The sequence below is a fragment of the Phaethon lepturus genome, unplaced genomic scaffold, assembly GCF_000687285.1.
Source record: "Phaethon lepturus isolate BGI_N335 unplaced genomic scaffold, ASM68728v1 scaffold17735, whole genome shotgun sequence".
NCBI classification, from domain to species: domain Eukaryota; kingdom Metazoa; phylum Chordata; class Aves; order Phaethontiformes; family Phaethontidae; genus Phaethon; species Phaethon lepturus.
Genome location: NW_010542843.1, coordinates 26,831 through 42,566, shown reverse-complemented (window position 1 = coordinate 42,566; position 15,736 = coordinate 26,831). Strand labels below are relative to the sequence as shown.

Genomic DNA, 15,736 nt, shown 5'->3' with positions numbered 1-15,736 from the left:
CAGCAGGAAAAAAGAAAATAATTACTTTACTCTTAGCCAGCTTTTGGCCCTGAAGAAAGCACAATTGTGATGGCTCCTCCAGGCTTTACTCAAACACACAAAAAAGTGTCCTCGGACCTAGAGAGGACCCAGTTACCTTGATATGAGAATACCCAACATCCCTGCTGAGACTAGCACATGCATGCAATTCTGCTGCATAGAAGAGGCTAGAAAGGGTTGTTATTAACTGTCTCCTACATCACGAAACACCTAAATGTCATTGGTTTCTATTTCCAGAGTATCCCCAAAAGGGCCTGGAGAGGGCGCCTCTTCCCTGCGCCAAGCATAACTACTTCGTTTGCATTTTTAAATAGGAGTAAGAAAATGAAACAGATGGAGGAACTCATGTCAAGAGGGCACATTCAAAGTATGCAAAGAATAACGTAACAGGCATGGACGAGACAGGTGTCTTCTCCCAACCTCTCTGCATCCACAGAACATGGTGAGACTGGAAGGTTGTTGTTTTTTTTTTTTAAGTAAATTCATAAAACTGGACACATGATTGAAAGTTTTTCTTGACCAACAGATATGAACATATGCATCCACCATACCACGGCCTTGCAGTAAGTCAGTGGAACACGTTTATCACCTTAAAAAATACCAATGGCTGGATTTAAACAAGTCACAAGAGATCTTAGTTGGTCAACTACTAAGAAAAAGTACTCTTCTATCAATTGCTCACTTCAGGTTTTTAGTAAGACTACTTAAGTGATGACAGATACACCACCTCAGTCCAGGAGGCTCTGTTATTAGCTGGAATTGAGCAGAGTAGGACATCTAAGCATTTTCTGAAGGTGCTTCTGATTTTACCCAAGAACGCTCCTTACTCGTCACTGCAAAGGCTTTAGGCTATAGTCACAGAAGAGAGCTCGGAAGCAATCTGGACTGTCTTTACAAGGCCCTGTCTCCAGAAGACTGCCTGCAGTGTTCAAATACCAATTTTACAAGAGAGATTCTTTCAACTCCAGCTACCGATGTTTCCATAGTTCAATCTGTCCCCGGCAGAATTAAACTATTTAATACTTGGACAAACCCAGCATGCGCAGGCAGATACCAGCTCCCGTCTCCAGTTACTAAGTACATCAATTACCAATTCCCATAATTGAGAAGAACGTATCGCCTGAATGGGTCAAAAGTGTTCCAATTTTTTCCCAAGACCAAGTGAGAGGAGTCAAACATTGAGCACCTAAAAATCAAACTGCTACTTTTTTCAGATCATAAGCCTGATTTCTTACCTGGAGAAACCATTTTCCTTTTCCTTCTTTATTTTTATATCACCAGAAGAGGATTTCATCTGAAAAACATAAAATGTAGGAGCTGATTAGCACTGCCCAGAGCACCTTATGTTTTTCCAACATGCAACACAGGCAGGATATTTAACTTGCAGAAGGAACCAAAGGGCACTGTGACGATACCTTCATCCCCTTTAGTGACCTACATGACACATCAAAAAGGCAACATTTTCTGTAAGTCTTAGTCAATTCAGTATTTTCTGGCCCTCCAATTTCTTCAGTAGACTGCAGTTAAGTGTGTATTTTGTCCTTGCAGGGAACAAACATGATAGAACACATTTTTCTCCCTCGTCTCTGAATCTAGGCTTGGCAAAATGAAAAGTAGCAGGGAAAAAAAAACATGGAGCCAGTGAATACAGCTCCACTGTGGAACTCTTTCCATTCACAATACCTGCAGATAAAGCTCTCACAAGTTCGTATCTAGCACTCCACAAACCAGGTCTCTGGATTAGCGTTGGGATAATTCTCTCCAGGTTGATAAAAACTTGGAAGTACAGGCCACATCTAACCCACTGAGTTTGTACCATCCGGTAGTATAAACCAGAAATAGCCTCTTGTCTCTCCCGCAGGAGACACCTACCTTCTCTTCCTTTCTCTTCTCCTTGTCTTTATCTTTGTGTTTGTCTTTATGTTTCTCTGAGCTGCCATCTTTGTGTTTGGTTTTCTCCTTGTCTTTGTGTTTCTTTTCCGAGGAATCTTTGTGCTCACTGCAAGACAAAAGAGTATGTTTGCAGAGGGGAACATGAGGAGATTTGACCAATACAGACAACTTCCAGCAGTCACAGGTTTTGATGATTACAAACCCTACAAAAAACAAGGATCACCTTAACAGGAAGATCCACCAGAATCTCCTGTCACATGTCATCCGTTCTCCTCGGGAGGAAGAGGAACAGGAGGGGAACATACCACAAAACCACAGCCGCCAAACGCTCCACTTCAGGAAAACCCCTGTCAGCCTGGACTGCTGAGGAAATCCACAGCTGCTACACTTAAAGCTCACCACTTTAGGTTGAATTGCCACTGCCTCTCTGCTTTTCCACTTTTTCCTAATCCACATAAAAGTTCACTGGAACAGAGCTGCCAGTCCCATCAGTGCCCATGTCAGCTTTTGCTCAGACAACAGTTTGTTATTGTAGCAGCTCTCATCTCTGGAACTTAAAGAGAAAACCGCTGATCTCTATTATTCCCAAACAGATGGGAAAACCAGAGCAAACAGGATATGCGATGTCCTTGTGTTTATGCAAAGTCAAACAGAAAAGGCACGAATAATGCTGCAGTCCTCAGTTGGAGCTGTTTCATCAACTGTGCCTCACCACCATGGTCAGCCCAGCTCTGCTCGGCCGAGACGACCCTGCCATTCGAGACGGGAACTCACCAACGGTGTTTCCAAACGACAGTCTGGTCTGCTACTAATCACAGCCTGGTGCTATGGATAACAGTATTGAGAGTTTAATACCCCAAATTCTTTAGTCATAACAGAGGAAAAAATGCCCCCAAGGAGAAGAAAATCAACCTTTTTTTGTTCTGATTTCTGAGACATTTGGGTAAATTTGGATCACGTTTTCAAGTTTTTTCTTATCAAGCAGAAAGACACATTGCTGTTTTCAAATGAAAATGAGTTTTCTCATGGAATGACTTGACCCTTGGAGCCAGAAAGTGAGGAAACGCTCTCAGGAGACTCACAATAGAATCGGCAAGAACTGGTTATGAGGATTAGTAGCACTGATGTGGAAAGCCAAGCAGCAAGCCTGTGAATTCAACAGGCCTTCAATACACGTGTAAGTTGTATGGATTCCCTGAGGCCACGCTAGGCTTAAGCAAGCTAAAGGCATGGTGGAAATCTGGCGTTCTTCTACTGGGCACAGTTGGGCACCAAGCAAGCTGCCTTTCTCATGCTGGCAGTTCATGCTCCTCCTTCCTCAACACTTATCTCCCACCACTACTGCTCTCTGGGACGCACTCTGCTCCTCCTTAGACTATGCAACACAATACAAAACTTTACTAGAAATAGGCAGCTTGCTTATTAGAGTTATTTCAACACTCAAGTGCAAGTTCAAAGTGATCCGGGGGAACATGGCCCTGAAAAACAGCAAGCCTGGAACACCAGGTAAGAGCATGGTTTTTAAAAACCATATACGTTTCAAGTTTTCTTTCTATCATAAAAAACAGAGATTGCAAAAGTGTTGGATGTTTGATGGCTACAGAAAGCAAGGAGCACATTAACCAGCTCCCATAAAGCTTGCACGTGATTAAAAGGAAGGCAACCACAGTCACAAATATGTCAACCCACACCGAGCTGTAGAACTGCAGAGTAAAGTCCAACGTGGAGAATTTCAGAGCCTCATGTAACACTACCACGATTGGACCTGAACCCACAAAAGATCTAAATTATTCAAGCTGAGAGGAGCAAACACACCAGCCTTCCACGGCCCAAGCAGCTAAAGCATGAAAATCCATCTCTGAAGGAAATCACTATATTCACATAATGTGTCACATTAAAAGAGATCACTAGGAAGTTTAACTCTCTAGCAACCAGTTTACACTACATATAAAACTGTAAAGGAGTATCTAAACATTAAAAGGCAACTGGCACTCTAGAAATTCTTCTAAGAGACACACAGCACCACATGTTGCTTGTGAGTAAGATTCAACAACTGCAGACTATTCTTACCCAAGCAGATCGTGTTATGTACACTGTGTGATCAGGACATGCAAGTACACACACAGAACATCCTGACACTGGATCTCAGAAATCCACGACATGCCTGCTACTCTTGCTCAGATCTGACATGCCAGTTTCTTACCCTGTTTATTCATTAGTATCTCAGACTCAAAACACCTATTTCATGTTTCTTTGCTCCAACTAGATTCATTGACCATCTGAAAGCACAAACCCCACACGTGTTATTAATCATTTTTAAACTCAGGAAGGTCTGGAAATTCTGACTTGGTATCTTGTACTGTTATCTGTATGCTAGGTACCTCATTTGCCAAAGATCTAAGTTTTACAATGACAAAGGTATATTATCATACAGGAAAAACCATAATGAACAAACATGCAAGGCTCAGACCCACTTTGTTCTCTGCAAGTCTGCTTGTGTCTATTTTCTGACTCTTTCTTGTTCTTATTTGGTATTTAAATCCTACCTGAAATAACATGTTTCACTCAGACAACAATTTGCTTCTTCAAAGCATGGTACACACTGCAATCAATGGAGTTAGTTCTTGAAGGTAAAGCTCATGACAGTGTCTGTTGTTTGGGAGTTAGGAATAGCAAAAAAAAAAAAAAAGTTGAAGTTTTCAAAAGCACCATACTCATTCTCACTAGCAGGCAAAAGCACTAGCTTTCAATACGTGACTGGTAGAGCCCTGGGATGTACACAAAACATGACTAAAAGCAAACTAATAGATGACAATCTACATCTACAAAGCTAATACTGAAAGAGTGAGAAAATCCCATTGGCCTAGAGAAGCAGTGACAATTTTGTGTGTGTTGAATGCTTACAGACTATGGCTGGAATAAAAAAAGTGCTAAAAACTTAGACTTGCTTAAGTAGAAGCTCAAAAGCTGTCCCTCTTGAGAGTAAGTGGCCACCATTGAAAAGCTGTTATGCAATCTATCTAAAGCTAAGATTTTTCAGCATCGGAGTCAGACTCAAAAAGTCTGGATTCCTGACTCAGTCTTAGTTGCTGGGTTTTTTTTTGTTTTTTATCATAAGACCATCCTTGCCCTTTGCTCTGCAGCGAGCTGTAAGATTTCTCACCAAAGCAATGTGGGCTCAGACAACCCAAGGAAACTGTCTCCAGTTTCACTCTGCAGCTTCTCGTTCAAAACAAACGAGTTTTGAACACAGTATTGGCGGCTAGGTCCTGAGGTCCTGCTTGCTGCTGCTCCTGCTATGCGTGTGACTAGAATAAATTCCCCAGATAAAAATCTGATTTCATGTGTGTCCTGGTTTCAGCCAGGATAGAGTTGATTTTCTTCACAGAAGCTAGTGTGAGGCTGTGTTTTGGATTTGGGATGAGAAAATGTTGATAACGTGCTGATGGCGTGAGCTGTTGCTGGGCAGTCAAGGACAGTCCAGCTTCTCGCACTGGGCTGCCAGCGAGCAGGCTGGGGGTGCACGGGGAGCTGGGAGGGGGGCACAGCCAGGACAGCTGACCCGGGCTAGACGGAGGGATATTCCATACCATACAACGTCATGCCCAGTACATAAACTGGAGTTAGCTGGAAGGTGGGAATCGCTGCTCGGGGACGGGCGGTCGATCACTGGGTGGTGAGCAATTGCTGTATTGGGCATCACTTGCTCTTGTACATTCCTTTGTCAGTATTATTATTGTTGTTACCATTGTTGTTTCCTTCTCTCTTGCTGTCCTATTAAACTGTTTTTATCTCAACCCACGAGTTTTTTCCCAATTCCCTCCCCTGTCCCACTGGGGGAGGGTGGCGTAAGCGAGCGGCTGCGTGGGGCTTAGCTGCCGGCTGGGGCTAAACCACGACAATGTGCTACTTGCTCCAATCTAAAAAAAAGAGCATCAATTTCTTTCCCTCGTTTGTAAGCAGGCTGCTTGTCAGCCCGACATGTATCTAGACACTGGACCACAGCTCTGACTTCAACAACTCAGTCCAAAAGTTTCTGACACGTGCAACGATGAATGCATGTGCCCCTTGTTCCTAGGAGGGCCTGAAATCTGCATCTCTCAGAAAAGCTCGTTTGGAAATGCACTGATAACAAAAGCCTCCAGCAACAATCCTGAGAAGAAAGACTTTTTTTTTTTCCTCAAAAAGCAAAGCAAGTTGCACAGATATTAACTTCAGTCAGCAAGCTGAGCAGCTTTGGTCTTTCATTTGGCTAAGATACTTATGTGAGCCTCCAGGGGAACACAATTTAACCACCACACTAATCTCAAAAGAAAAGAGAAGGCAACAGGATGCCATCCTTACCCTGAAGAAGAGGTTTTAGCCTTCTATCAGAAAGCTATTTCCAGACAACCCCCAAAGCTATTATTAGGAAGGACTGGGAACAATTTAAGAGATCAGAAATTTATCTTCCCAGCCAATTCAAAACTGGGGGGGGGGGGGAAATCACCGTTCTTTAAAGAAACCAAACACAACCAAACAAAAAGGTCTCAAGACCGTATGCACTCAGAAAATTTTATCCTGAATTCATGTCTCGGACCACTGTGAATCCTTCGTCACCTTTGCTGCACACACCCCTCTGCCAACAAGCCAGCTTGAAGTCACTGAAGTAGGACACCAAAACCCCCGTAAGATAGAGGGAAGCTTCAGTGCAAGTTAGCTTGAAAAGAGGACCACTGGATCATAAAACAGTTGTTCACAATCTGTTTTAGAAATAGCCAGCTTTGCTGGCAAAGCAAGATCTTCCTTTCCACCTAGACCATTACAGTTGAACCACTACACCTCTGAAGGTGCCTCAGAGCAAATTTGGGCTGCCTCTTGGCAGAACCAGGGATTCCAGCATCTAGAGACGTATCATGTTCTGGCTTAGTTCAGACGAAGGCCAGATGAGTAGAAAAGCATCTCCTAAAGCACTACAACCTTTCTGCTGGCTTGCTTACTGCCTTTCATTTAGAGTTTTAGTGTGAACAAGGACATGTGAAGGCCTTGGAGAGCTCAGGCTGAAGCGCACGAAGCAGCAAGTGCAAGAGCAGCAGCCGCTTCCCTTGAAAGCATGGCTGTATTTCCCAGTGAGGGTGCCCGCAGGAGGCGAGGAGAGGGAGAGGGAGGGAGAACAGGCACCTGGCAGCAGCTGCTCAGGCTACGATCACATGGGAGAGTCACAAGTGGAAAGTGTTTCCAAAGAATGGCAGATGTGCAGATCGCAGCTTCCTTCTTCAAACTACAACAGCTTTGCAGTAATTTAACACCGCATTCTTCAGGTGCCATTTATGTACGTTAATAATCCCTTCCCAGGCCCTTTCCATCCCAGCTTCAAAACCACAAGCTGCGAGGGATGCTTTAGATAAAGTGTCTCTTATTTCCTCTCTCTCATTTTCTCAGCTGTAATTAGCTCGTGACTGGGAATCTGCTACTAGCAAGCACCAGAGCCTGCTGCAAGCGGAGCTTTGCTTGCCTACTCAGGAGCTGCTACAATGCAACTGAAGCGTGAAATAACAGGGAGCTGTGGTTTTCGTGAAATCTAAAAACACAATAGGGACAGAGCATAGGTTACGCAGCTCGTGCCTCATTTGACGTAATACAATATTAATGGAAAACTGTGATCATATTCAGAATAACGCATACCAAGGAAAGGCTGACTCTGCAGGGAGAATTTCAGAAACACGAGGCAAACCAGCAAAGGACAAGTTTTCAGCTGGTTTGCAGTATTTTATGCTCACTGTTAGAGGGTCATCATATGGTATTACAGGGAATGAACATGTGAACCCCAATGGTTCTGCTGGGATTTCAGCAATACAATAAAAAACCCTGAAACCGTTTTTCCCAGAGTTGAAAGGAGTCTTTTCACCAGTTTTCACAGATAATAGACTGCTTGATCTTCTTCCTCTTCAGCAAGAGGAACAAGATAAAAAAGCTGGACTAATCAACAGCTGATAAAAATATTAGAAAGCAGAACAATATTCGCACGTTGAGATGAGGATCAGGGTTAGCATGCGCTTTGTATAGATGTGTGAGAATCAAGTATACTACTAAATGAAAAGCAAAAATTTTTACTACTGGAAGGCAGTGTCACATCAGAAAGCTGATCAAGGTGAACTGTGCACTCAAATGGGGAATAAAAACAAAACCACTCATGCTAAGGAAGAGGTGGTGCTGAAATGTTTTTTTAAAATCGCTTTTTCCCCTGCGTCAGATATCCCTGCCTCTTCCTGCTCCCAGTGCACACAATTCTTAGCAGTTCGGGATCACATAATAAATCAGAGGAGGTGTGCAAGGAGTCTGAACTGAAATTTCTCTTCATTTATGACTAGCAAATGCCTGGAATCTGTGTTTTTCCTAGCAAAACCATAAAACTTAGAAGCTGCCAGCGAAGATCAGGTCTATAAATCCCTTATGAGTTCCACGCTTCTGTTCATCTCAAGCTGTGATCACAAGAGATTTAGTAAACGGAGGAAATATGCAATCTGACAAGATTTTTCTTCCCGCAGCTCAGATGCTTGTCACATTGACAACACGGATCCGTGCTGCAAAAGCAGTGTCTTTACTACCATTCCCTGTCACAGCCATTTCTGCACTCTTCAGTCTACTGGCAGCCCACACTCCATGCACAAAGCCCAAGACACCCAGCAGAAAGTCACTTGTTACTGCAAACGCTTCTAAACCAATCTCTAACAAGTCCTGGCTTCAAAGGCCCCATTATTTCATTATTTTACATGGTCTACTTGTTTGAAATGCTTGTCTCCCACAGATCAGAAACCTCTTGCCGCATCAGATTTGTTTCAGTTTATTTTTTAACCACTGACGTTTATATTTAATGGGTGTATATTAGATTTTCTTTTGGGGATCGGTACATACAGAGCTGAGAAAAGGAACAAAAGAAAACACTTTCCTTGATAGAGATTGCTTGATAATGATGTGGATTTATTCTTTGATACAGATTTTTTTCTTAAGTGGGCTTTGCATTTTCTTTCCTTGAGGGGTGATGGAGAAAATCTGAGGCATGCAAATGTTCTCTCCCAGTTTACTACAGCTGTAAATGAGTGGTTAAGATACAGAAGTGTCATCTTGTGAGTGGGAGAGGAAGAAAGCGAGAAGCAAAATTAAGAAGTTCTACATGCCACTCCACACACTTCTGCCATATGAAATCAAAATTATCTATTTTAGGTATTTCTGAGACTTATCTTGGCAGTTTAGATCCTTCAGAGTCTGGATACAGGAAACATTTATTCTCCTGCACTGGAGTTCTTCTGCCTTCTAGATGCAGGTTTTATTTTAAAAGCCTTTTTTAAGTACAGGGCAGGAAATGAAATTGTCAAACTATTACAGACAGACATAAAACCGATCTGCTTCAAACACCACCAGACAATGCTCTTAACGATGTACAACGTCCGACGCAGTACTGTACTTCTCAGAATGCAATTAGGGGCCTCTTCACACGCTCTGTTTAAAATGCCATGGAGGTACAAACGCAAGTCTCACCGACAACAACGGCTTGGATTTCTGCTCAAGCACCATTCAATCTCTTTGAGAATTATCAAAGATCCAGCACATCTCTTGCAGTAACACAGCAGCTTTTCTGAAGTACAGAATGCAATTTCTTAAGTTTTACATGCAATTCTATTAATCTAAGAAACTTTTCTAAATGATTCATTTTCAATTTTAGCAACAGGTGTCAGGCTTTTACCAAGTGCTTTAAAAATTCCCCACATAGGTAAAAAACACTGGAAAATCCCACATTTTTGTTACCTTGGAAATCTTTTGTTTCATTTCTAACAGAGTAAATGGCTATTTTTCATTGTTTTTCATTGTCAAAGGAGAAATTTCAGTATAAACAAGCAGATTTTTTTTCCTTCAAAATTCTTCTGTGAAGAAATATCCCCTATCAAAATGGCTGTCACAATCCTCAGCAGGGCAGAGGCTCTCAGAGGTCTGCTGCAGTCCCCTGCAGTTGGGTTCAGGCTGATGTTTTTGTTGCAGACAAGAGATGCTGGAAGGTCACAGTGGAGGGACAGTAACATGGCACTGCTGCAGGGCTGGGTTTTGGAAGAGGCACTTCATCACCTTTGTTTACAAAAACAAGACCTTTGATCCAGTAGTGTCTTTACAACAAGTTGTAAAGAGACAGGGAGTGACCACAAACACCCCACCACCACCATATAGAGATTCACCACTTATCTTGCTGCAAAGGGCTTAAAAGAGCTGTTGCACTTGAAGAGCAATTTTCTTTTACAAAAAGACAAGCATTGCAATCTTGCTGATGACCAGTTGCTGTCAGCACTATGCTACCTAGCAGATATTAGCCAAAAAATAAACACACTTAACATGCCCCTTCAAAGTGAAGGTACCATTTGAACAATGGGTGAGAAAGTAACTGCTTTTTGAAAGAAACTCGTGCTACAGAGAGATCCTCATGAAAACTGATGCGTCACCATGTGATTTTTCTTTCCCCAAAACCAATGCCAAGTGTATCACTGAGAAAAACTTTTCCTAGCTACACACCTGAAAAACTTGGAAACAGAATTTTCTAACCTGTCTGAAAACCTTCCAAGCCAAGGGTTTATGGGTTTTGAACCCATTTGCTAAAAATCTAAAAATGCAACACCTTTCAGTTAGCTTGCGGGCACAGCTGGCCGACACCAGGGAAGACGGACATTTACTCAGCGTCAAGAAAACCCTCTGCCTAAGCAGTAAATGGGTTGAAAAAACACTATACTTGTTTAGTAAGTGCAGTCAACAATGCACTTCTCCCATTTGCGTATACACATCTGCATGAGGAATCGTTTTCAGCAGTGACAGTCATGACAACCAAGTATCAAAATAAACTGGATCTACAACCAGCCCTTTGGATGGCTTTATCACAAAGGCCTCAGCCAAGATTTTCGAAACTAATGAAGCATAGGCAATCATAGAGCCCTCACTCTTCTCCCAAGAACAATTTTGCTTTGGGTCTTGTTATATCACAGCTAAAGAGTGCTTTTGAAAGAGGACAATTCTCCAGTATTTCCCCACAAAGCAATTTCCTCTCCTCCCACTGCTGGAAAAATTAAAAGCTATTAAAAATGGATTAAAGTGATCAAATGCCTCCTCCCCAGTGCAACCCATCTGCTCAGCAGTACGATAGCGATGGACACTGGACAGTCACACAGGCCATCCTAAAATTCAGGCTTCTCTGTTCATCTTGGCTCCGTCCAGGAAATTATTTCAGTACAGTGACTGCAGTAACGGAGCCCAAACTGAAACTGAGCTTGCTGCAGTCCTGCCTCGCCCTGTCCCATAACTCACCAGTCTGGCCTCTGCCATCCTTCGATTCACACCTTCCACGTGAACACTTGGCAGTCGTCTGGCCACAAGCACGTGCTCCATTCAGGTCCTTCCAGCAGCTCCCCTCTAAGCAATTCCACGCTCCCCACAGATCTTCCTCCACCTTCACTGTTTTAAGCTGCCAGGCTACCTCCTTCACAAGGCAATAGTCACCTAAACCTAATCCTCACAGACACAACTTACATTTATGGAATTTCGTGAATGACAGCTGAATCAAAGGATTTGGGGAATAAGCTTAAGTTTCAATTATGAGGCGCGTTATTTCTAAAAGGTTTGTCTTAAAAGTCAGCTGGCTTCACACAGCAAGCAGCCATGTACCCTGCGCATGACTGAGCATGAACAGGGCAGTGAAGATTTTAGGGCACCCCTTCAGGAGCGATCCAGCTGGAGCACCGCACGCCTGTCCACATACGTGATCTTCCCCGAGTATCACCTTCCGGGCCGGATCTCACGATTTAGCACTAGGATACATTCATTTTTAAAGTGGCAGTTTTGAAAGGCAGAAAACACACTACAGAAAACACTTGCGAGCTGTGCACTCAGCCTGGGGAAGTGAAGTCCCACCTTGTGCAGGGGCCTGAGGGGAAAAGCAATATTATGCGATCTTTCCCCAAAACACATCTTGAACAAAACCCCTGCACGTGCAGGCACTCAGTCATGCCATCCACACAGGTGTACCCTATTATTGGCCTCAAAGATGCAGCATATTGTGCTCACAGGACAAATGAACACTTAATAGATAAATGAAAGCGAGTGGAAGCTTTAGGCACAGTGCCTAGAAAACATGATGCCTTTCTCACAGGGATTTCAAGGCAACACTGTAGAGAGGAAGGAATTACTTCAAGGTAAAGCATGATTACATATCATCTCATAAGCTACACCTCACAAAACACATTAGCCATTCTTATCTCCTTGCCACTGTTCCGGTATTTATTGTTTACACAATTAGTAGCATGCAGCTTCCAGCTATATGCTGAAATTACTTCTTCCAGTTAAAAAATATGCTGACTATTTCCAACTCCCACACAAATAAGGTCAAATCATTAATAGATTCTGGAAATTTAAAGATAGTGCTTACATTACTCCTTACAAAAGGATGTACTTTGCTAAGATTGCAGGAGAATGGTTTTTCAAGTGAAACAATGAACATCGGAAATGTGAGAGTCAATTTTGGGGTGTATGCTTGAAGATCAGAAAAATGAAAATCGGAAATCAAGGCAATAAAGATATGTGAGCAAAAAAGAGTGCAAACAACGTGCCCAAAGCACTGCATCTTTGCTGTGGAAGGCAGTAAATGCTGCAAGTTATTTGTCCTAGATTCCCCCCCATTCCCCACCAACAGTTTACATAAAAAAAAAAGACGACATGTATTATGGAACAGTAAGGTTGTGTAACTTCTCAAAAGGTCACAGAAAACTCCAAGTGTGACCCCAATAAAACAAATCCACTGCTCAGCAGACTCCTTCCTCCTTTCCATGCTTTTTAATAGAAATCATTCTTAACACAAACTTTTTTTATTCCTTTTTAGATTGTGGTATCACAGTTGTACAGCAATTAGTTAGTAACACTTGCTTGGCCATAGCATAAACACTATCTGCCAATTCAGCAAGTGTCACCACAGAAACTTACCCTCCAGGAACTGTTTTTTTGCAGGTTTCATCATCAATGTAGGCTCCGCGGCACTTGCGCGTCAGGACTTACAATTAAGAAAGCTTTTCTGAGTAACATCCTGGGTGTGACATACTTGCCCTGTGCTCCATCATACCACATCACCACGGACTGACCTGCACATCCTGGTTCTTGCAGTTCACAGCCTAGACTAGAGTATCAACTGGACTGTGGAATGCACCACCACCTCAAGAGCTACAGGTCATCACAGCGTAAATAGGTGTTTATGTTCAGTGTGGATGATACAGCAGGTGACTGGCACGGAGCACCTTTCCCATATAGTGGCAGTGTACTGTATCAATCACATTAGACAAAACAGCACGCAATCCTTTCAAATTCATCACCTAACCCAGCAGAAGTTCATAACACTGCCTCAGAGCATTGAGATACTCAGCCATTGCGGTAGCAGGCCAAGGGCATCACCATCATTCTGGGGAACCACCTTTCCAGATGCTTCTAATTATTAGGAGGCTGAGTAGTCACATCAGGTTCATCTATACTAAAACAGTGGGGTTTATACCAACACTCAAGAGAACTTCACATTTCTGACAAACAATTGGAACCACACACAAAAAAGATTATGAACAAAACTGACCAATCTTCATGAAGGTGGGGTTAAACTAGTTTTCAATGCCTTTAGTAACACTAAGCTACAATAATCCTTTAGACATTAGTATTGGCTCACATTTGCAAGATACACTACTTCAGCTACCCATGTGGAAATGCATGCAATGACAGAAGTTAGGCTTAAGGCACCTACACTCATATAAACCACACTCAAAATGTAGCAATTCCGTCCTCATATATTATCAGAGTAATTCTTGTAAGACTGCATGTGCAACAGTGTTTTAGCCTATGAGGACTTCATCAGCTTTTTCCTCACCTATTACTGTGCTTGGACTTTTCCCGGTCTTTTTCCTTGTCCTTCTTGTGCTCTTTGTGCCGGTGTTCTCGGTCTTTGTGTTTATCTTTGTGTTTGTGAGAATCTGCAAGCAGAGAGGCAAAAAAAATTAAAAAATTAAGTTGGGAGAAAACTCCACGCCTCCCTCATGAACCTCTGCATTTTTCCCCACCCCATACCAGTATTTTCTGTGATTCAAAATTTGTAACAAAAATCTTAGTTTCAGAGGTCCTAAATGGATTCATTGTTCCTGCAGCACAAGTTAATTCCTCTTGGCAACAGCTGCATTTATATGGTCTTTAGTTCAATGACCTTTAAATGCTTTACAGACCCTGAAGAAATGCAACCCTTCTTATTAATATATAGGTAAGTATGGCTATAGCAAGTTGAATCTTATTTGGCAGATGAGAAACCTAGGTTCCTACGCCTGTATTTCATGTCAAATAGATTATAAGAATACAGGAACAGAGGCCAAAGTTGAAGTGTTAAGTCTGCTGGATCATAGAATTTAGATTGCTACTTCCACAAGTATCTAGTCTAGACAAACCAGCCCACCCCCCCATCAAAATAATCTTATTCTTATCCCCAACAATGCATGACATGACAGGCACACAGCAAGGGAAAGGGGGAATAATGCGGAAAGAAAAGAAAGGTTGAAAAGAAAAAGAGGGCTAGGAATTCTCTCCTCATGCTTCTCTTCTGCAGGAGACACTTAACCTCCCTCTGGTAACAGCCCCACCAAGAAAACCCAAGATGACAGCTGTAATGAGTATGTGCTGGTGGTAACCCACCTACACAGGTTAGGACTGGTTCAAATTAAGTGACAGGGTCAAAAATGTGAGATGGCACTCGAATAAACCTACATGAACACAGTAATTTTATCGGTATCAATTTCTACTCCAAGCGACATTTCCCATCCTCAGTGACAAACTGTACTGTACAATAAAGTCCTTTAAAGCACCGAGGAAATAGATTCGGCACAGAAAAAAACCAAGATAGCTGAATTGTAAATAAACCCACTTACTAGCATCTTCAGGTCCTTAAATGTTCTTTGTAAGTAGATCAAAAAGGAGCTGAGTTTGAACTAGCACCTCAAACCCATCTCAAAAGGCACTATTCATTTGCAGTCAAGGTCACTGTAATGCTGGGAAGAATGTGTGCATGCCCAGAGACTCCCCTCAGGTTTTTTGGTGGGGTTTTTTTTGGTGGGTTTTTTTTTTTGGTTGTCTTTTGTTGTTGTTTGGTTTTTTTGCCTTTTGTTTTTTTTTTAAACATGCTTCTCAAAGCGACTAAAATTAAGTATGCTCCCCAGGATACCTAAAAGGCTGTGCTGACTTTGGCAACTGTTTTCAGATCATAGCGCCAGGATTTCCACCAGAGATCTTGGATGTAAGGTATTAATTCTTAATTAATCATGAAGATGTTAGCGTGCCTCTAAAAGGGCTACTAACCCCGCACTAAGAATAGGAAACTGCAACAGAAGGATTTTATGACTTTGAGTCACATGGGGAATGCATTGCAAAGCCAGGAACAAGCTTCATCCTCCTGACTCCAAGTCTTTCACCACAAATTCATTTTTCTCCTTAACTGACACCAGCTCTTACAACCTCTGAACGTTCAACTGGTTTTAGTGGAAACATACCCACAGTCACATTTCCACAGAATATTTTTATTTATTAATTAACCTATTGCTTTCGATAACTTCAGGTATTGTTTTCAGACACCTGCAGTAAGACAATATAAACCAACATATGAAAGCCTCCAACGTGCCTCCTGCATCTTTCCTCGATCCTCCTGAACTTGGCAACACTTCCCAGCGCTTCGGCGTGTACAGTATACACATTTAAAGCACCACATTTACTTTTCTCTATTTTC

The 15,736-nt window shown here is 42.4% G+C and overlaps 1 protein-coding gene across 1 annotated transcript in view; it reads right to left on the bottom strand.

The window, feature by feature from the left end:
• Positions 1-13,941, bottom strand: part of TOP1 (topoisomerase (DNA) I) — a 39,593-nt gene extending 25,652 nt beyond the window's left edge. The window contains exons 1-3 of the mRNA XM_010288174.1: positions 13,844-13,941; positions 1,912-2,038; positions 1,275-1,333 (exon numbers count right to left, since the gene is read on the bottom strand). Of these exons, the coding sequence (XP_010286476.1) occupies positions 1,275-1,333 (59 nt within the window). The 5' untranslated portion in view covers positions 1,912-2,038; positions 13,844-13,941. The remainder of the gene's footprint in view (positions 1-1,274; positions 1,334-1,911; positions 2,039-13,843) is intronic.
• Positions 13,942-15,736: the final 1,795 nt, after the last annotated feature.